We start from the raw sequence: 20965 nt of genomic DNA, 5'->3' as shown, positions 1-20965 counted from the left end.
GCTTTGCCTCCACCCCCTGCCAGTGAGGTTTTTAAAAGACTATTAAAAGCTGATTAGGCCCTTAAAGCCTAAAACCTTTTGTTTGTCACTCTAAGCAGTGCTTTCTCTGAGGAGTTCTGTGTTTAAAATTACCTTCTTTTGTTTAATACTAGTAATCACAGAATTGCAGAGTGGATGAATCCAACAGGATCCTCTAGAGGTCATCTAGTCCAACCATCTTGCTCAAAGACTGTCAGCTAGAGCAGGTTGCCCAGGACTGGTTCCAGTTGAGTTTTTAATGTCTCCAAAGCTGGAGATTCCACAACCTCACTGTGCAGCCGTCTCCAGTGTTTGACCAACCTCTCGGTAAAAAATTGTTTTCCCATCTTTCAGTCTGTGCCCATTGCCTCTTGACTGGACACCACTGAGAAGAGTCTGTCTCCCTGTTCTTTATCCCTCCCATTAAGGTATTTATACATATTGATAACATCCCCCTGAGCTGCCTTTTCCCCAGGATGAACATAGGCTCTGCTTGTGTAGGAGGTACTCCAATCCCTTCATGAACTTTGTGGCCCTTTTCGTAACTCATTCCAGTATGTCCATGTCTTTCTGTACTGTTAGCTTTCTAATATTGAAGTCAGATAGTATATAAATAGTTTCAATTGCTTGCCTATGCAGTATTTTCAGGTGCACATATGAGCTTCTAGCAAAGCTGCTGTCCTTAATATCTGCTTCAGTCCTTAATAAAATTAACTGTATTTAATAGGAACAAAAATGGCACTTTTTTTTTTCCATTTAACCTTCTTTGTAAACGAGAAAAGGAAACAACATACATGCACTCCCTTGTTGATTGTTGATACTCTTTTCTTTTTCCTGTATTTTCCTTTGTTGTTTGTTAAAACCTTCAAGGCATCCTTTGAGCTACTTGCTCTCATAGCCAGAGAAACCTGCTCTGGATTGTTTATTTGGAGGAAGATTACTGGTTTAGTAATTATTTCCCAACTGATTGATGTGCAGAACTGTAAATGAAGGTACAACGTTTTATAGTAAGCCTTATGTACAAATTTTAGCGACCACTGTAATTTTAGGAGAATTTGTTTCCTTTTTATTTCTGGGGGAAAAAAAACAACAAACCAAACAATCTACATTAATGTCCAAAAAAGTAAGAGTTTTCAAAATGAATATAGCACTGCTTTAATTTTCCTTCCACTTACCAATAATTCTGCCTCTGTTGCAGTAGTCAGGAATTTTATGCAAACCCCAATAGAATCTAACGATCTAAATCTTTTTTCCTTGCCATGTTTTCTTCTTCCATAATGTTGTTCCTTGTTCCCATCTAGAATACAGTGTACTTTTAAAGAACAGATTAAATGAAAGATGAAACTAATTTAGAAGCTTCTGACCATCAGCTACTTCAGGAGACAAAAATTCTGTGCAAAGAAGCCTGAAATTATCATGGCCATGATCTATGTGTGTGTTGGAAGTGAAAACCCTATCAAACTCTAGTCTCAAATTAATGCCAAAATATCCCTGAACACGGTCCAGTTCGGGTCTGAGAACAGTGTGTTCAGGGCACAATCAATACCCCTAATAACAAGAATAAACAAGAAGAAAGTCATTCAGTGCAGTAAATTTCACTAAACTTTACTACTAATCAGCACTGAATAAGTGCCTTTTTCTGAATTACTGTTACTTCATTGCTAGAATATTTGTTTTATGTTTTCAAGACTGCTTAGGCTGAATAACAACTGTTCTCTGAATGTATTAGATTTAGTTTTTCGCTAGTTCCTCAAATTCAGTGTACTATCTCTTGGAAAGTGAGAATAGAGTAACACTTTGTACTCAGAAGGATGCAAAAAACTTTTTGTTTGATCTGTCTTGATAACAGTATGGGGACATATATGGTGTCTCAGATGTTTCAAAACATACAGTGTGAAAGCTAGGCCTGGCTCCAAAGAGAGTTGTTTCTTCTTTCTCTGGTGGCACGTTCATTAGTCTGGAAAAAAAGAAGGCTGAGGGGGGATCTTATCAACACTTATAAATACTTAAAGGGTGGGTGTCAGGAGGATGGGGCCAGGCTCTTTTCAGTGGTGCCCGGCGACAGGACAAGAGGTAACGGGCACAAACTTGAACACAGGAAGTTCCATCTCAACATGAGGAGGAACTTCTTTACTTTGAGGGTGGCAGAGCCCTGGAACACCCTGCCCAGGGAGGTTGTGGAGTCTCCGTCTCTGGAGACATTCAAACCCCGCCTGGACGCATTCTTGTGCAACCTGCTCTAGGTGACCCTGCTCTGTCAGGGGGGTTGGACTAGATGATCTCCAGAGGTCCCTTCCAACCCCTTCCATTCTGTAGTTAGGTGCAGGTTCAGTTCCAGAAAGCTCTGAAATGTTCCACTCTGAAAATGTCTGTTACGCTCTCCTCCTTGGTTTCTCCAGCCATCAGCCTATGCTGCTTTGATATTTTTTTTTCTTCCTTGGAGACTCAGACTTGTACGTTATTATGGTATTAATCATTAGTTCTCACTTGGGAAGGTCTGGAGCATGGTGCCTGTGGCTTGGGGCTGCTGCCTCTTCTTGTTGAGCTGGAGTGTTCAGAGCGTTGCAGAAAGGCACAGTGCCTTGCTCTTCTGGCCCCAAACACCAGTTCCAGCCAAACTTGGTTTTCCCTACATCCTTCCAGAAGGAGATTATGCCTTGAAACATTAGCTTAATCTGTATTGCTGGGGGTCTCCTTACTCCCATGTGATCCATCTGGATTTGTGTTTGTTCTTGGGTAGGCAGAAGGCAGAGGAAGGAGGGGAGAGGATTGTTGGCAGAAGGAAGCGAGGCCAGCAGCCTGGGTTTGTAGTAAAGGGTCTGGAGGCAGCAGGAAGCCAGTTTGAGGCAACACTGGAGACAAGAAAGATGCAACTACGTTTGGAGTAGAGCCTGAGGAATGTGGGTTGGGAGAGGTGTGCTAGGTTTTATCTTATATAAACGTTGATTCTCCCCCTCTACTCCACTCTCGTGAGACCCCACCTGGAGTACTGCGTCCAATTCTGGAGCCCCTTCTACAAGAAAGATACGGACGTGCTGGAACGTGTCTAGAGAAGGGCCACGAGGATGATCAGAGGGCTGGAGCACCTCTCCTATGAGGACAGACTGAGAGAGTTGGGGTTGTTCAGTCTGGAGAAAAGAAGGCTCCAAGGAGACCTTATAGTGGCCTACCAGTATCTTAAGGGGGCCTACAAGAAAGCTGGTGAGGGACTTTTTAGGATGTCGGGTAATGGTAGGACTAGAGGGAATGGATTAAAACTAGAGACAGGACGATTCCGACTGGACGTTAGGAAGAAGTTCTTCACCATGAGGGTGGTGAGACGCTGGAACAGGTTGCCCAGAGGGGTGGTGGAAGCCCCATCCCTGGAAGTTTTTAATGCCAGGCTGGATGAGACTCTGAGCAACCTGATCTAGTGGGAGATGTCCCTGCCCATGGCAGGGGGGTTCGAACTAGATGATCTTTAAGGTCCCTTCCAACCCTAACAATTCTATGATTCTATGATTTTATGAAGTGTTTAATGGGTATTTGCCTGTAACAAAGAAGGGCTAAAGTATGTGAGCCTCTGTTAAAAATAGTGTAGAATTTCAATCCATTTCAGTGCTCCAACTTGTCATACTCTGACTCAGAAAGTGTTTGGTTTTTTTCCCTTTTAAGATTTACAAACTTTTATTCTTTCTGTTTTTTAAACATCTGTGGTTCCTACTCCTCTTCTTTGAGGTAGGCCTGCATTCCAGTTCTTGCAGTATCATTGCAGTTTACATAGGTGTGCTTGAGTTAACTTGTGCATAGTTCATTCGTGTACTGGTAATTTAAGGTACAAACTTGCTAGGGATTACAACTGTTGCGTCCGTGACTGCAGCTCTTGTACTCAGCATGACAGGGGCTGTGCAGCCTTGTCAAGAAGGTGACCTCATTCAGCTGCTGCAGGATAGCCCTAATATCCCAGAGCTCTGCCTGCACTGGATTCTGGAGGGTTTACAGGAGGTCCTGTTGAAAGTGAACTCAGTAGTGCCAACACTGTGACTATTCTTTTGACTCTTAAGATAGCAAATGAATTTTTTTTTATTTTTTTTTTTTTTTACAACCAAAACCGGTAGTGTTTGGGTTTCTCTAGATTACAAAATAGGCATAGTCTGAACGAAAGGAGAAATTCAGTTTTGCTTGTCACTGAATAGGATGGTTATGCTGGAAGTTGCAGGCCTTTATCTTCTGAAGCACGCTAGATTTGTCTAGTGTCAAATTATTCTCTGCATGGCTACATGTAACTTTATTATTTTATTGTGCTAACAGATTGGCTGCTGTTTGCTGTACATGAAACTAAAAAAAATAATCCACAAACAGATAATCTTGTTCTTCAGGTTGAACTCCCACCTCCTGATCTTGGCCCAAGCTCTGCACTAAATCAGACCCTTAACTTGCTACGGGAGGTTCTGGCATCTCATGACTCATCTGTTGTTCCACTGGATGCCCGTCAGGCTGACTTTGTGCAGGTATGAGAATGTTTGACTGCTTTTTTTTGTGCAGGTATAAGAATGTTTGACTGCTTTTAAGTGGGGGAGTGGGAAGGGGGGGAAGTACGTGTAAGCTAGTCTTGGTACACAAAGGATGGGTGGAACAGTAATCTTTTATGTCTCGTCCCATTTTAGAGCTTTCTACCAAACCCGAGTTTGTAACATGAACAAGAGGGTGACTAACAAAGTGGATAATTACAGTACAGTATGGAGTGCTACTCTTAACGCAGCATCTAAATTCTGTTATCCAATTACTACTCCATTAAGTAAATACACCCTCAAGATTGCACAATTATCAATTATCTAATCTGGGTTACTCTTCCTCCTGCTAGGTTAGAATCTGTTCTTCTAAGGTTTTTATACTTTTCCCATCACTATGGTAGCTGATCACCTGCTGACAAATCCAGTAGAAAACTGCTTTCACAGTTGGAAACTCTAATTTCTCTTTATTCTGCTTTGGGGAATAAATACGTGATAGAGACAGAATGAGTTTAGAAGCCTCGTGTGACATAATTTCCTCCCTCCCCTCCCTCTTTTCTGTGTGTTTTCTATTTTAGGTTCTGTCTTGTGTGTTAGATCCGTTGTTACAGATGTGTACTATGTCTGCTAGTAATTTGGCCACAGCTGATATGGCAACCTTCATGGTGAATTCACTTTATATGATGAAGACTACTTTGGCTCTCTTTGAATTCACTGACAAACGTCTAGAAATGTTACAGTTTCAGGTAAGCTTTAACACAGCCCCAAAAGAAAATGAACGTATTACTGATTTTTGCAGACTATAAGTTGTGATGCGAACATATTTGTCTTCTGTAATGTTGACTTTGGGTCAATTCTAAATCCGGGAAATGGAATAAAAGGGCTTCTTCTCAGAGACCAGCAGCGAATAGCAGTTATCAGAGCTTACGGTGCACAGCATCTTTCATTTTAAACAGACAAAAAAATGATTAGAAGGTTTAGTTTAGTTGCAGATAAACACATATTATATACCTATGATATATATACATACACAAGTATATCAGTATACATTTTCATTATCTTAATTGTTCTAATGTTTATCTGCAAACTGTGTGAGAAGCAGCAAATGGAAGTTGAAAGCTTAAAGAGTCAAATGGCTGACTGTATTCCATCATACAGTTAATAATCGATCATCATCTAGTATACTACAATATAGCATAGCTGAAGTTACTATGTCAGTCCTTCTTTGAACCTTTTTTTTTCTCATTTATTTGGTTTCACCTAACGTGCCAGGATAGTAGTTCGTATGTGGTACCATTTTGAAACAAAACTGTAGTTCATAAGCCATTGATTCAGGAAAACATAGGCACTGCCCATTTATAGTTTTGCTACATGAACAGCTCTGCAGTGTATCTCAGGAGAGCTTTTGGAGCTGGGGGCTTGGAAAAAAGTCACAACTTCTTATTTGAAGATGCCAGTAAAGATTGGCTGTGAGCCATTTTTTCACTTTCTACTCCTAATTAGAATTTCTAGCACCTTTTAGCTCTGAAACAAACAAACCGACAACCCCAGCAAACTGTCTGGGGCATTTCTAATTTCCATTATCAGAGATGGTTTTTTTTCCACAGTAAATGTTGCAATTGATTTATTCTTCAAATAAGCAGTAGAATTGAAGGTTATGCATTTAATACCATTTACTTAAAACATTTTACAAATACAGGAACAGACTGAAAAAATATCTTTAAGATTATACATAAGTAGGTTATTAAAGTGGAGTTAGAATGGCATATTTAATAAGAGAAACATTTTCCATAGGAAAAAAGAACTCTCTGAGACAGTTAAAATCTCCAAATTGAAATATTAAGATTTCCCTCCTGATTTAAAAAGAAAAGTGCATTTTTCTAAACAATTTTAGGAAGGAAAAAGGTGAACTCTTAAAATATCAGACATGGAAGTCTTACATTTTACTAGAGTAATATATTTTAAATTTTTGCTTTTCTTCAGGATTGGAAGAAAAATAAATGAAATGTGAGGTAGTTACTGTGAAAATTAAGTAAAATATGTGTATATACCCAAATATCTTTCCAAGACTACTCAAACTAAAAAATGATTGCTTCTGCTGTGACTGGATTTATTGATTAGGTTTCTCTGTAAAGTGAAAATTATACTAAGACTGTAAAATACATTTATGACTTTTTTCATATGAAGATAATTAAAATTGATAGCTGTAATTTCATTGTCTATTGTTTATTCAGTTAACTTTTTCAAATACATGTTTATAAGTATAGAATTTAAAAATCATTACTGATTATGATTTAGTTTGTTTTATTTTCCTTGTGAAAGACTGTCTCATTCTCTTTTGTATTATAAAACTGCCATGCTATTGTCAATATTTTCAATAAGAGTTGGATGATTTTTATCACATATTTTCAAAGAACTACAGCAAAATAAAATGATATAGTAATTTTTAAGATTAGAGCTTTGGTATTCTTAATTTTTGGTGCTGTTGAATTTACCAATACAAAAACAAGTTAGGTTCTTCTGTTAGTCAGACATGAAAGCATTATCTATATTTCTATTGTTGGCTCCTTGTAATATGCAAGATATAAATGGAGAAAATAATTAGGCTGTATGTATTTGTGGTTTTTCCTTGTTTGTTGGTCACTCTCCTTATTATTTGTGGTTTTTCTTCTTACCTGTGTTTCTAGACCTTTTAACCTCAGAGCTTGTTCTATTTAATATTCTCGTGCACATTTTATAAATACCTTGTGCTTAAAATTTCAGATTGAAGCTCATTTAGATACGCTCATAAATGAACAAGCTTCCTACGTGTTAACAAGAGCTGGTCTAAGTTATATATATAACGCTCTGCAGCAACACAAACCGGAACAGGTAAGCTTATACGATGCACATGTTGAGGAAGTACTATGTCCTTGCCAACTAGAATAATTTTGGCACTAATGTTTTTGCAAATTAAGCTTCCTCTTAAAGCAAAACCTCAGTAATATATGTTGATTTTTCACATGGGACCAGGGCTATTAGAGAAACTTGCAACTACATACAGATTTCCCCTGCACTGTATGTTCGGCAAGCCTAGCAGGTTTGGTATGCAGCAGTCTTGCTCTGCAGCTTATCTGTGTACCATCAGCAGGCTCCATACACCACAGACATCCTGTACATTCTCAGAATAACTGCATAGGTAGTTCAGTATGGCTCAGTGTCTCAGAGTCAAGCTAGCTCTAAAACATAAGTCCTAACGATGTATACCACTTCCATGACATCAAGAACGTATTGGACTTCCAGTGCATGCAGCATTCGGGTTTCTTTCACCGCATGCTGTAAGACCATGCACAGAGTGGATATCCTGCGTGCCTTAAATAATTAATGCTTTCTTCCTACTGTGAAAAACTGGCAAATGAGTTTTAATGGTAATTTGAAATAGTTTCTTTTTTGTCCTTATTCATTGCTCTAGCTATTCTAGCACCAAGACAGTGAGATTCTAAAACTGAAAACTTCAGATTTCTTAGGATGAGCTGAAAGCTGAGATTCAGAGCTCACACTCTTTTCTTTCTTGTGGACCACAGTTGTTGTATGATAGGTGTTAATACAGCCCCTCTTCACTTCAGCAGTGACCATGTCCTTTTGTGAAGGTGAAGAACAGCGTTTTCTGGAGAAAGCAGGACTCTCTTGGAGAGCTTTATGTTGTTTCTTCAGCCAATAATTTTGCATAAAGTGCGCAAATTCAACAGACTTCTGTGGATAAAGATGAATAAATAAATGTATAAGTAATCTGATTAATAACTTGGCTTGTTTCCTATTCATGAGCCTATCTCCTGTTCTAAAACCAATTTCAAATTGTCTAGGGCAGATTGTTTAATGGAATGTAGCAATTTTCATTTATATCTGTTCAACTGCCTGGCTGTAGAGGTGGCATTGTCACAGGATTTGCATGGAGGTTCAGCATTGTAATGTCGTACCATCACAGAAGATTTACTGGGAAATAGGCTTGAATTCTGCACGGTCCCGGAACAAATGAATAGGGGGAAGTTGTCCTCTGTAATTCTGTAACACCAAGGAGATGTGGCCAGTTTCCAGTTCAGTTTTTATCCTAGGCCTTGTGGAAGCCTTTTTTGGGGTTTATCATTTAATGGTGAATAAGGAAGAAAAGGACTTGAAAGGACATATTAAGAACTCAGTATTCTGAGCTTTTAATTTAAGAGAGGGGTAGAATACAAATGAACTGTTAGAGCATTTCATTATTATTATGGTGATTCAGTTTCAAAACATTTAAGATCCTGTAGCAGGACCAAATAACAATTTAGTATTGGACTGATTGTAGAATTTATTATTTATCTTTTTCCGTATGCTAGTATGACCTCTTTTTTTTTTTTTTTTTTCCTCCCCGCTGCTCTTTGACTACTGATTCACAGGGTCCTCTTTCAAATTTGCCAAGTATGGATTCCGTGTCTCTGAAGGTTGCAATGGTAAACATTTTACAATTCCGTGTTATGGTGGTGATGCTGTGACATGGGAAAGAATGCTGTTAATTATGTGATGTAGTAGATATTCATCTAACCAGTCCTACTGTTTAAGAATAGCTAAATTACATGTCTGGGAATACTTTCTTCATTTGTAGTAATTTGACCACTTGAAGCAATAAATACATAAATTATTTATGAAGGGTAGTAATAGAATATTAGTTTCTAAGCCTTGAGAAACAGAACTTTCCTTACAAGAATGCTATCCCGTGAGTCATCTTAAATTGCTAAAAGCAAATACTTAGCTCTAATTAGTTTTAATCACCAAAGTTTCTTTTTTGCGTATATGCTTTGAAATATAGGTTCTGCTATCATTTATAATTTTAGACCTAAGGCTTTGATTTTATGCAAATAGTTCAGCTAAACTCAGAAGTTAGGTGCTGGGCATATGTCATAGTTATATATTTTAAGTTGAATGCTGCAATATATTTTAAAACAAATTATCAGATGATATTTTTTCTTAGAGTGTGCGAAGGCTATTTTGCATGGAGATAGCAGTATCACAGTTCAGTAGGCAATAATAAATGATCTGTCACTCTTCTAGTTTAGCCAAGTTTAGCTTTATTCTGAAAGTTTAACTGTAAATGAGGCCCACTCATCCAGCATTACATGTATAGCCCATGAAAAAAAGGTCTTTAAAAAAAAAATTCTTTTAAAAAAAGGTTGTTGGGTTTTTTTAAGCTGTATGTTAAATCCCTCCTAATTGTGTCAGTGTGGCCTGTTTTCCTGTGTTCAAGTTTTAATCTAGTGATTCCCAAGCTGGTTGGATGAACAGAGCTCTGGCACAGAGCACTCAGTGGTTTACTCTGATCAGCATGCATTCTTATAAATATTTATTAATTTTGCATTTAAAATATTTTCTATTTATCATGGTGTTATAGACCAATGAGAAATTTAAAGACTGCAGCTTGGAGACCATCTCTTTAAAATACATATATATAACTCTGTTATCTATAGCAGTACATAGTTGTTTCACTTGAATAGTTAAGAGAAGAATACAACTGTTTTATTTTCTTCATTACTTTGTTTAATGTCTGGTTGTGTGAACACAATTTAACCAGAATGGAACCCAGGGTGCTGAAATCAAACCCATATGAATCCCATCTATCGGACTAAACTGTTGGCTTCCCAGGATTTAAAGCATGTGCAGGCAGATTCACTTGCAGGCAGACTGACTGCCTCCCACCTTAACCTGAAACTTTTCCAGGTCCCAGCCTTTTTAAGTTGTTCATATGTGCTTGCAAATGCTGTTCTAGTAAAGTTCATACCTCTCTCTCAGCTTAAGCTCCCTTGCTTTCCAGGCAAGGTCAGATAACCCCAAAACGTTAATTCGTGATAACTGTGAGTGACTTTGTTAGTCATTTGTGCCCACTTTTTGCACATTTAAATGATGGATGGATGTGGACTTCAGGTTTTGTCAACTTGAGAAGATTCACCCAGTGTTCAGGAAGGTTGCCGTCATTAGATAACGTTGCCTAGGGCCTTGCCTAAGTGAGTAATGCCAAGGATGGAGATTATACATCTTTTCTGGGTAACCTGTTCAGTGCTTGTTGACACTTTTTTGAGTAACCTGTTCAGTGTTGACACTCCTGGTGAGAATTTTTTCTCTTACTACCTAATCAGGATTTTCCTTGGTGTAATATGTGTCCAGCGTTCCTCATGTTTTCACCTGTGAGAAGACTTGGCTCCACCTTCTCTATAGTCACCCATTTGATCATAGAATCATAGAATGGTTTGAGTAGGAAGGGGCCTTTTAAGGTCTGGTCCAATATCCTTGCCGTGGGCAGGGACATCTTTCGCTAGACCAAGTTGCTCAAAGCCCCATCCAATGTGATCTTAAACACTTCCAGGGATGGGGCATCCACAGCTTCTCTGAGAGATAGTTGAAGACAGCATTAATGTTCTTTCTTGGTGTTTTCCTCTCCAAACTACTAGAATCAAAGCACCACTTTTTTTTTTTCCACTGTATTATATGGGGGAGGAGAAGTAGGCTTAGAAGCAGTTCGAGAAACCCGAATTAGGTCCCTTGCACTTGTTTTTCCCAGTGTTAGTGCTCATTAGATTATTAAGCAGTTACTCCCTGACAAAAAGTAAAAAGAAACATGCAACATGTCTAACTTGGGCAGACTAGATTTCTATCTGAAGGTGACTGTATTCCCTCTGCCCTGAACAGACTAGGTCTGGTCTGCGGTGGTGCGTGCACACATGCACCAGCTGCATAGGAAACTTAGATGGATAATTATGGAAGCTGGATTCTCATTATTTGCCCCTCCACTTATACTCCTCAGAGTCAGAAACTTAAAGTTTTGGTGACAGAGATGCTGAAGTTAGACATTTGTTTTGGACTATTAAGTTCTACCTTAAACACTTGTATATTATATTAGGCTCTATATTAAAAGAGAAAATGTTGGGTTTTTATTCAAATATGAAGGGGACATTTTAATGTAGTCACTTTTCAGAGATCTGTGTTTTTACCTATTTTCTTAATATGTTGATTGCGTATTCTCTTTTCCTCCCACCCCCCTGCCCCAGGCTCAGTTTGATCGCTATCTGTCTGCTCCAGATAGTCTGGTAATGTCCCAGCTGAATTTTCTTCTGAGTGCCACTGTGAAGTAAGTACCTTACCTTTGAATTTCTATTATGCCTGCATAATGATCAGAAAGATGAATTTGATTAGGTTTTAGTGGATCATGATGAGAATTCCAGTTATCAACCGTAATCATATTTGCATTGTCCTTCAGGTCACAATTCAGTTTTGTTGTGACTCTCCTCTTTTTGAACAAGCAATGAGGAATATGTAAATGTGTAACTTTCTGAAGTAGTTACTCTTGATTTAATGGACACCATCAACTACGTGAACTACATTCATCTATTTTGAACAAGTTCCACTGTGTCGGCAGTTTTTTGTCAACTTAGTTGTAAATCGTTTTAGAACTATTTTGTAAGCATGCCAAAGACATAAAATTTGTAATTCTTCACTCAAGATTTCTTTTATCCCCACTGCTCCGTCAGGTCTGGAATTTTCAACTTTGTTGTCTTCTGCTGTAGAGTATTGGCATTCTGTCTCTTCGAATATTGTGCTATTACTTTTCACTTAATATGTTTTCTTTTTTAGCGATTTCTTCTTTGAAGTATGGAATGGAGAACTTTATTATTTACCTCTTCTCTTGTTTTTTGAATATATCTGAACCCTAAGGTTAGGGAAAGTGCCATGAATTTCTTCCCAATTAAGTGTGAACCGTATGAAGACATTTTGTAGTACTTAAACTCAGAGAATTATATGCTACATTGATCAACATCTTTTCTCAACATTATTTTTCACACTTTTATGAAGACTGCAGATTACGGAATATGTGAGAAACTGAGACTAGTACACCACACTTTATGTAATGTGGCAATATTTGGAGTCTCATTACTAGTACCTGTCCTCAGTGGGATTATATTCCATTATCTTGCAATTAAAAAATGACGTATGTCAAGGGGAAAATATTGATTGTTGGGAATTTACTAGACTAGAGTAGTTCAGTTGAAAGAGACCTACAACAATCAGCTAGTCCAGCTGCCAGGTTCTCCTGCTGTATTGCTGCGGTTCTCCTCATCCAAAGGCTTCCAGTTCCACGTCATATACCTGGTGCATGGCTTGGCATGGGGGATGTTGGTGTTTTTCAGCAGTTTGTTGGGTCCCTCTCCTAGGGTTACCCTTCCCGCAGCTCAGCCAGCAGAGCTCCCCCTCTTGTGTAAGAGCTGTTTTGCTCCAGTATAGATCAAACAGGGAAGCCTGAGCAGCAACGTCAGTGAAGCATTGCAACTTCTTGCTTCTAGGTGTTAAGGTATTAAACCTGTATTTTAGCTCTTGGTATTTTTTTTTTAATGTAAGTCTATTTAAAAATCATAATAACAGTAAATGTATTTTGAAAGCCTCGAATTTTCACTGCTAACACAGAAGCAATTTTTCAGAGGTAGACTTTATGCTACCATAAAGACTCAGGCACAGTGAAATTACTTTGACTTCATCATTTCTTCTGTGAGATGAACCAGGATAAACTGGTCATGTATGCACTCTTAGCCTTATCCTGTTGATAAGCTTTTTAAACCTCTCTTAACTCAATTGAAACTGAATTCATGTTATCTTTTGAAGTTAAGATACCTATTTACAGAAATGCATGCTTGTAGAATCACAGTCTTAATACTCAATGTTTTCTGTAGTAAAATTGAAATTTCTCAAAATTCATGCAAAACATTTAACCAGTACTGTAATTTTAATCTCTTGCTATAGTAGTTGAAATTTTCAAGTTAGTTTTGGCAGTGTTCAATGTCAGTTTTGAAGACATCTTCCTTGAAATCACATAATTGTGATCCACTGTTCCAACGGTTCAGCTGGAACCCAAGAGTTCCTTGGCTTTCAAAATCCGACCACATGCTTTTGCTAGGGGACTAGTGTATTATGTACTCACTGGCAATATCATTTAAGCTTTACAACCATGAAGAACATTCCTTCCAACATTTGCCAGTGCATGCTCTTGTCTTTCAAATTCTTTTGCTCATTTAAAAAGTTTTAAGCTATTTCTTTATGTGGTTGGTCTTGAAAAGCGCTTTTCATTTCTGTTGGCTCACAGAAACTGAATGCTGGAATTACTATTTTTAGAAAGTGCTGCCATTTGTGTTAGTGATAAAATGTATCATGTTGTTATGGCAACTGAAATCCTAATGTACTGATTAATGACACTGACATTATGTGATGGAAAGACTCATTTGATGCTGTTCAGTCCCCTAATATTTTAATGAACTTTTTAAAAAATTTAATATTATTTGATGCAATACAGTTTGTTTTATACGAATTCTGTGTGCAGTACTTTCTTAAAAGATTGTGATCAGAGACAGTTGTTCTACCTGAACACTTTGAATATACTTCCCTTATAATAGTGTTTATAGATTTGCTAATAACCTAGTAATATTGGCAGTTGATCCTGTGTATCGAAAAACTGGATACTCTGCATCAGAATAAAATGCAGGTTGTGTCTCTTAATCTTCTTTCTCATACCTTCTATTTCTTAGTATTTCCTGAAAAGATGAAGTTCTACACACTTGGTCTCTGAGATTTCTTTACCTTGTCAATTCCCAATTCAGCCCTGATTTTAGTGGATGCAGTTTTGGTTGTCTTTGTTCCTTTCCTGCGTATTACTGCTGCAGGGCTGAATCTGGATTCATGGTTACCTTGGTTTCCTCAGCTTCTCCTGGAGTTCCACATGCATGGCTTTGGCTGCAAAATAGTTGTAACTACTGTTTCTGGTAGATAAAAATGCAACTGTAAACACATCACCATGGTGATTAAAGTAAACTGATTCAATGGGCAGTGTAGAATAAAAATATTAGTTTGTCTTCAAAAAATATTAAACTTTCTGTTTAAATGTAGCGTGCAGTCTCTGTGCATTGTTACTTGTTTAGATCCAGGAAAATAACAGGACACAGATTTCATAGCATTGTTTGTAAAAGGCTGTAGCAAGTTTTAGATCTGTGACCATTATCACTTTCAGCTTTTCCTTTTTTGACCAGTTATGGAATCAGTTGCTGTCAAGACAAAGTGAATAGAATATATTTGCTAGTAGGTGGGGAGGGTTGGGGGGGAAGGTGTGTATTTACAAAGGACAGCAAGAAGCCACAGGAGGTAGAAGGTAGATCGCTAAGATTATCAGTCTTTTAAAAGATGCAGGGGAATGCAGGTGAAAAACTAATGTATGCAGATTAAATCCTTTTACTATTTTTTTTTCATGATTGCAGAAAGAAAGAAGCTAATTTCTTGGTTATCAAGATCATATATGTGGGTTTATCTGTGTATGATACAAAGAGAAGAAGCCGCCTTTTTTTTTTTTTAAAAAAAACTTTAAGCTGTTTTCACAGTTGACGTAAAAAGGATTTTTAAAGTAGCTGACACTGATTTTTAATGTGTATTTTTAGTGTCTGTCTTTAATTCCTTGTACGTAGTACAGTTGTATTCCCTATGATTTGCCAATTATACTTTTGTTTTGTTTTTTAGGGAGCAGATACTAAAACAGTCAACGGAACTGGTCTGCAGAGCTTACAGTGAGTTATATGCAGCTGTGATGGATCCCTCAAACGAATATAAGGATCCAGAAACCATACTACACAGATCTCCTCATCAAGTTCAGGCACTCCTTTCATAGTCCTGCTTCTCCCAAATTTATCAGAATCCATAACACTGTATTTGTTGAGTATTTGCATCCAGTTATGTTTTGAATTTTGATGTGTAACTGTATAGATAAAATATGTAGGAATGCGGTTTTGTTTAATCTGCTTGGCAGAAGTCTAGTGTTTCCTGTGTCTTTGAATACCTTCTATAGGCCAGAAAATAGAATATAGATTAAAAATTATTTTAATGTATTCCTCTAATGGAAATGGACCTTGACAATATGCAATCTCTTTGAAAAAGGAGAAAGAAGCTTTTTCCTTGCTGTACATAATCCTTTCAACTAGAGGTTGAACCAGCGTCTCTTACAACCTCACCAATATTTTTATTTGCTCTTTTTCCTGTTCTTTCATTCTTTTTCTCAGCCTATCATCAGTAAACGCTGATAACTGTAATTTTAGTACAACTGATATACTTTGAATGTCTCAAGTACATCACTTCTACAGCTTATAAATCATTTCAGAATATTTTATGCTATTTTTCAAATCCTGTTGATTAAATCTTTGAGGCAAAATTTATGTGCTTTTTTGAAAGCCATTATCGTTGTTGCTAGTTCTGGTATTTCTGTAAGAAAAAGAAATATTTGAGCTACGTGCATGTACATAACCTGGAACTTAATGCTTTAAGTTATTTGTATGATTTTGTTTTACTGGAAGGAATTTATTTCAGTACAATCGTTCTGTAGGAATCCTCATATCAGTTGAAACCTGCTGATCTCTTAAGGCTGGGACCAGTAACAATGTAGGTTAGGAAAATGGTTTGCACAGCAGTATGGCCATTCCTCCTTCACGCGTGCTTGGGTTTTGTTTAGCTTTTTTTTTTTTAAAGTACAGAAGTCGTCCATCTGCTCCAGTACAAGCATTTATTCAGTTAGTAATCCACCAAGAGATTTTCGTGGTTTACATGTCTGCAGTGGTGCTCCTAAAAAATAGTAGTTAAGTTCACCTGCGGCAGCCACAGGTTTTCCTGGGAATTACGTGGGAGAGCCGGGGTCTGTAGTTGTTCTAGGCTCCTGCGTAGAAAGCCACGAGGGGAGGTTTCGTTTCTCTCCTCCTTCAGCGCAAAGCTGAACCTGCTCTGCGTAGAAACCCTAATTATATAGAGACTTAATGATTTAGGAGACCTTTGCTTCCAGTAAAAGAGGAAAATGGGTAAGTAGGACACTTGTTCTCTCTTGGGTCTTAGGATAATTTTCTGCAAATTTCTTAAACATACTCTTCTTTTAGGAAAGCCTTGTTACAGAGAAACCTCCAGGAAACAAAAAGTTAGTAAAAGGAATTCAGGATGTTTTGGGATTAGGTGTTTTGTTTGTTGTGTTGTTTTTTTTTTTTTAAAGGTAATTTAAGCTGTTCGTTGGAAGCATTTCACTTTTTTTTTTTCTCTATGCTGTTGTATGGGTGCCACAGTGTTATTACAGTTGCCTGAGTTTACACTCATATTAGATGTGGCTTATTTATATACATCAAGGGGGAGATGAGCAGTCATTCATATTGAATAACTTAACATATTTTATTTTTATCAGTAATAATATTCCCCTTATAAAATACATATTTAGTGTCAGACAAGTTTGCAGTTTAGTGCATGCTTGCAAAAGAGCAAGAAATAGAGAAGAGCAGCAGCAATACGTTATAGTCTCTCAGAAAACTCATTGCACAAGATATATCCAGTGTGTTCAGAAATCGCCTTCTTTGGTAATACCACAATAAAGCAATAGCTCCTTTTCCAAATGGGCATAATTTGTTGGTATAATAGAAAAAGATTGGAAAGTCTGAGTGTCCCTGGAGTTCTTGGATCAGGCATAAATTCTTCTGTAAATGTGAATGTTAGATTTATTCTGTTTAAAAACTCCAGACCTGTAAGACAAAAAATGCTAGAAGCTTAGAAAAGCTGTAATGGACAATTATGCTTTTTCACTAGGTAAGGCACTTTAAATTACTCAGATTTTGCATTACCATAGTATACATTCAGAAGGCTGATCATTGTTGTTTAATAATGTTAATATTGCTTAATATGCCTATAATAATTATCTAATATATGAAAATTACATCGGTTGTGAAAGAATTATAAATTAGCTTGTTATTAGATTAACATGCTCATAAGAGTGAACTTTTTCCTGAAATTACACTCAACCTCAGTCTCCAATAATCAGTCAGTAGTTTGCATGAGGATTAGTAAGAAGTTGCTTCCTATCTTTGAGTCTATGTAGAGACTTATCCATGATTTTATCTTCTCTTAATAAAAATGCAAAAGATATAAAAGTTGTAACTTATAAAAGTTAAAGTCAATCGCTAATTTTGGTCTGCGCAATTAAAGTAAATGGCAGAGGGTCACAAATAAAGAATGTCAATAAAAGCATTTGATTTACTGACTTCTGTCTTCCATGTTGTTATTTCCTCCTGCTTGCCTTCCTAAGAGGAGGAAAGGAAGAGTGATTAGATTTTTGACCTGCCTTTTCTAGCTTGGCATTTCTGACTCTTTTATTTTACAAATTCTCCGGATTTCCACTCCAGGAACTGTGAAGCTGCAGTCCTCTAATTGCTCAGTCTGAGGGATGACCCAGAAGCGTTGCAGTAAATGGAATCATGGAATCATAGAATCATAGAGTCTTCATGGTTGGAAAGAACCTTTGAGATCATCGAGTCCAACCATACACACACACAAAAAATCCAAAAAAACCCAAAACAAAACAAACAAAACAAAACAAAAAAAACACCCCAAAAAAAACCAAACCAAACCAAACAAAAAAAAAAAAAAAAAAAAAAAACCAAAAAAAAAAACCCCACCCAACCTACAATCTCTGCCACTAGAGCATGCCCTGAAGGGCCAAATCTAGATGTTTCTTAAACACCTCTAGGGATGGTGACTCAACCACCTCCCTGGGCAGGCTGTTCCAGTGCCTGACCACTCTTTCAGTAAAGTAATTCTTCCTAATATCTAATCTAAACCTCCCCTGCTGCAACTTCAGACCATTTCCTCTGGTCCTGTCATTATTCACCTGGGAGAAGAGGCCAACACCCACCTCTCTCCAACCTCCTTTCAGGTAGTTGTAGAGGGCAATGAGGTCTCCCCTCAGCCTCCTCTTCTCCAAGCTAAACATGCCCAGCTCCCTCAGCCTCTCCTCATATGACCTGGTCTCCAGACCCCTCACCAGCCTGGTAGCTCTCCTCTGGACACGCTCCAGCACTTCAACGTCCCTCTTGTACAGAGGGGCCCAGAACTGAACACAGGACTCGAGGTGAGGCCTCCCCAGTGCCGAGTACGGAGGCACCATCACTTCCCTGCTCCTGCTGGCCACGCTATTCCTGATACAAGCCAGAATGCTGTTGGCTGCCTTGGCCACCTGGGCACACTGCTGGCTCATGTTAAGCTGGCCAGCCACCAGCACCCCCAGGTCCTTTTCTGCTGGGCAGATTTCCAGCCACTCTTCCCCAAGCCTGTAGCGTTGCCCGGGGTTGTTGTGACCAAAATGCAGGACCCGGCCCTTGGCCTTATTAAACCTCACACAGTTGGCCTTGGCCCATCGATCCAGCCTGTCCAGGTCCCTCTGTAAAGCCTTCCTACCCTCAAGCAGATCAACACTCCCACCTAGTTTGGTGTCGTCTGCAAACTTACTGAGGGTGCACTCAATCCCCTCATCCAGCTCATCGATAAAGATATTAAACAAAACTGAGCCCTGAGAGACACCACTGGTGACCATTCCGGGGGTCGGTACTGGATCCGTATTCAGACCAGTTACTGCGGGTCTGACTTGAGCATCACAGTGGATGAGAAGATGCTCACCTGGCTGGGCTGGTTAATTAGCGCTTCTGGTGTTGGTCCTTAGATATGTTGTATGGAGGGGCATGCCTTCAAAGGGTGAGGCCATTATTCTGTGCTGGGCAGCAATATGCTTGGGAAAACCGGGTGAGAGAGGTGTTTGAATGCCGCCTATCTCGCCATTTGACACTGACAACCCAGTTCTGAGAACAGATGAGTAAAAGGCCTCGTTTTGCATCGTTGTCTGATGGAAAGAGCACTTTTGTGGTAAGTGGGAGAGCCGGGTTCTGGGCCAAAAGGAGTTTGGAATCGACATTTCCCGCCTTCCTGGAGAGCACCCAAACCCTTGGCCGTTGTGTAGTATGAGATGGGGCAGCTCTGTTTCTTCTCTTCTGAATTTATCAGCTGCACATAAATCAATGCAAAATATGGGAGGCATGAGACAGAATAAGCAAGGAGGAGTTTAGCCCTGTGGCATGTGCATGAGGACTCTCCCGAGGACTCCAGGGTCTAGATCTTCCCTCAGCTGTTACGTAGGGGCCTTATGCTTGACCTCCAATACACAGGTACCTGAAACAGAATCAGGATCCCAGGACTTTATCTCCCCCAGATTTTCCAGCAAAAAGCAAGCTAGAGAGTTGAGTTTGGGTTGGACCCAAGGTGGTTTGTCCGCACAGGTGACAATGCCTCTGTGTTCAATCCCATGTGTACCATTTTCTTCTCCCCTCTTTATAAATATGCACACCGCTATGGAAATAAAATATAAAAGTTGTTTTAATTGTAGCAAGCACACAGCAGCCCAGCCACACTGATTTTTTTGTTTGTTTTCTTTTTACAGGAAAAGAGAATCTCAAGGTGGTTTGGAAAGGTGAGAATACATTTATTTTGCAGCATTTCAGAGTGCTCCTCCCTATTCTCTGAGATTTCTGACTCTAGCCCTGCATTTTGTCTGTTGATAGACTCAGCTGTAATTATTTTTATTAAAGTTTTTGAAATACGTGTTGGAGGAAAATACTTTCAGAACCGCTAAACTTTTCCATTCATTTAAAAAACTCCATTTGTTCTTTGATCCCTTTTGCTTGCCTTGCTGAGTCACTTTGCAGGCAGCCCAGGGGGTGGGAAGCTTATAAAATTTTGAAAATTAAACGAAGGGGTTAGACATATTTCCATGAGAAAAACACACGCTCCAGAAGCAACACAGACATGGGTGTGGGTTTGTTTGAAATCTCCTGCCACCTGCTTCTGAGAGAAAACGCAGAAAAAGAGCCATTTGCTTGTGATGAGGGCACCAATCCAGAACAGCCGTGGTAGGGTTAGATGCTGTAAATTGACATTAAATGGATGTTACGTTTGAAAAGTTCGAAGCCTTCAAAATGGAGATTCGAAGAAACTAGCAGTATGTCGTATAACTGAACTCCCTCACATATTGGATTTTCTTGTTTAAAGGTTTCCAGAAGTTCTACATCTTTTCCCCACTGCTCTTAAGCACTTTGCAAACTAAACTTCAAGACAATTCTGCAGCGATTCTAACCCTTGGGTAATTCGGAGTAAAATGAGATGCTTTGAGTCACCCAGTGACGTACAAAGCAGTGGTTGAACTCTGAGCCAATTTGTTTCTTGAAAGAATTTCAAAACATGGAAATGAATATAACTTGAACTCGGATATTTGTCCTGAAGAGTGGGAGAGGCAGTGCCCCTGGTGTGGCAGGGAAGGTCTGGCTCTCCAGCTGTCTGCTGCAGGGTAGGAAACGAACTTCAGTTTTTCAGAATCAAACTACTTCTTAAAAAGTTTTTTTTAAAGGCTATTTAATCATACAATTGCCTAGGTTGGAAAGGACCTTTCAGATCATCCAGTCCAACCATCAACCTAACGCTGACAAAAACCATCTCTAAACCATGTCCCTATGCACCACGTCTACCCATCTTTTAAGTACCTCCAGGGATGGTGCCTCAACCACTTCCCTCAGCAGCCTGTTCCA

At 38.8% G+C, this 20965-nt stretch overlaps 1 protein-coding gene across 2 annotated transcripts in view; it reads left to right on the top strand.

The window, feature by feature from the left end:
* The window catches only part of COG6 (component of oligomeric golgi complex 6), a 59586-nt gene extending 41988 nt beyond the window's left edge, over window positions 1-17598 (top strand). For both annotated transcript variants that reach the window (XM_074566796.1, XM_074566805.1), the window contains exons 14-19: window positions 4377-4508; window positions 5087-5254; window positions 7272-7379; window positions 8918-8971; window positions 11558-11637; window positions 15060-17598. In XM_074566796.1, the coding sequence (XP_074422897.1) occupies window positions 4377-4508; window positions 5087-5254; window positions 7272-7379; window positions 8918-8971; window positions 11558-11637; window positions 15060-15207 (690 nt within the window). In that variant the 3' untranslated portion in view covers window positions 15208-17598. The remainder of the gene's footprint in view (window positions 1-4376; window positions 4509-5086; window positions 5255-7271; window positions 7380-8917; window positions 8972-11557; window positions 11638-15059) is intronic.
* Window positions 17599-20965: the final 3367 nt, after the last annotated feature.

The sequence above is a fragment of the Larus michahellis genome, chromosome 1 (assembly GCF_964199755.1).
Source record: "Larus michahellis chromosome 1, bLarMic1.1, whole genome shotgun sequence".
NCBI lineage: Eukaryota > Metazoa > Chordata > Aves > Charadriiformes > Laridae > Larus > Larus michahellis.
This window is presented reverse-complemented; position numbering and strand designations above follow the sequence as displayed.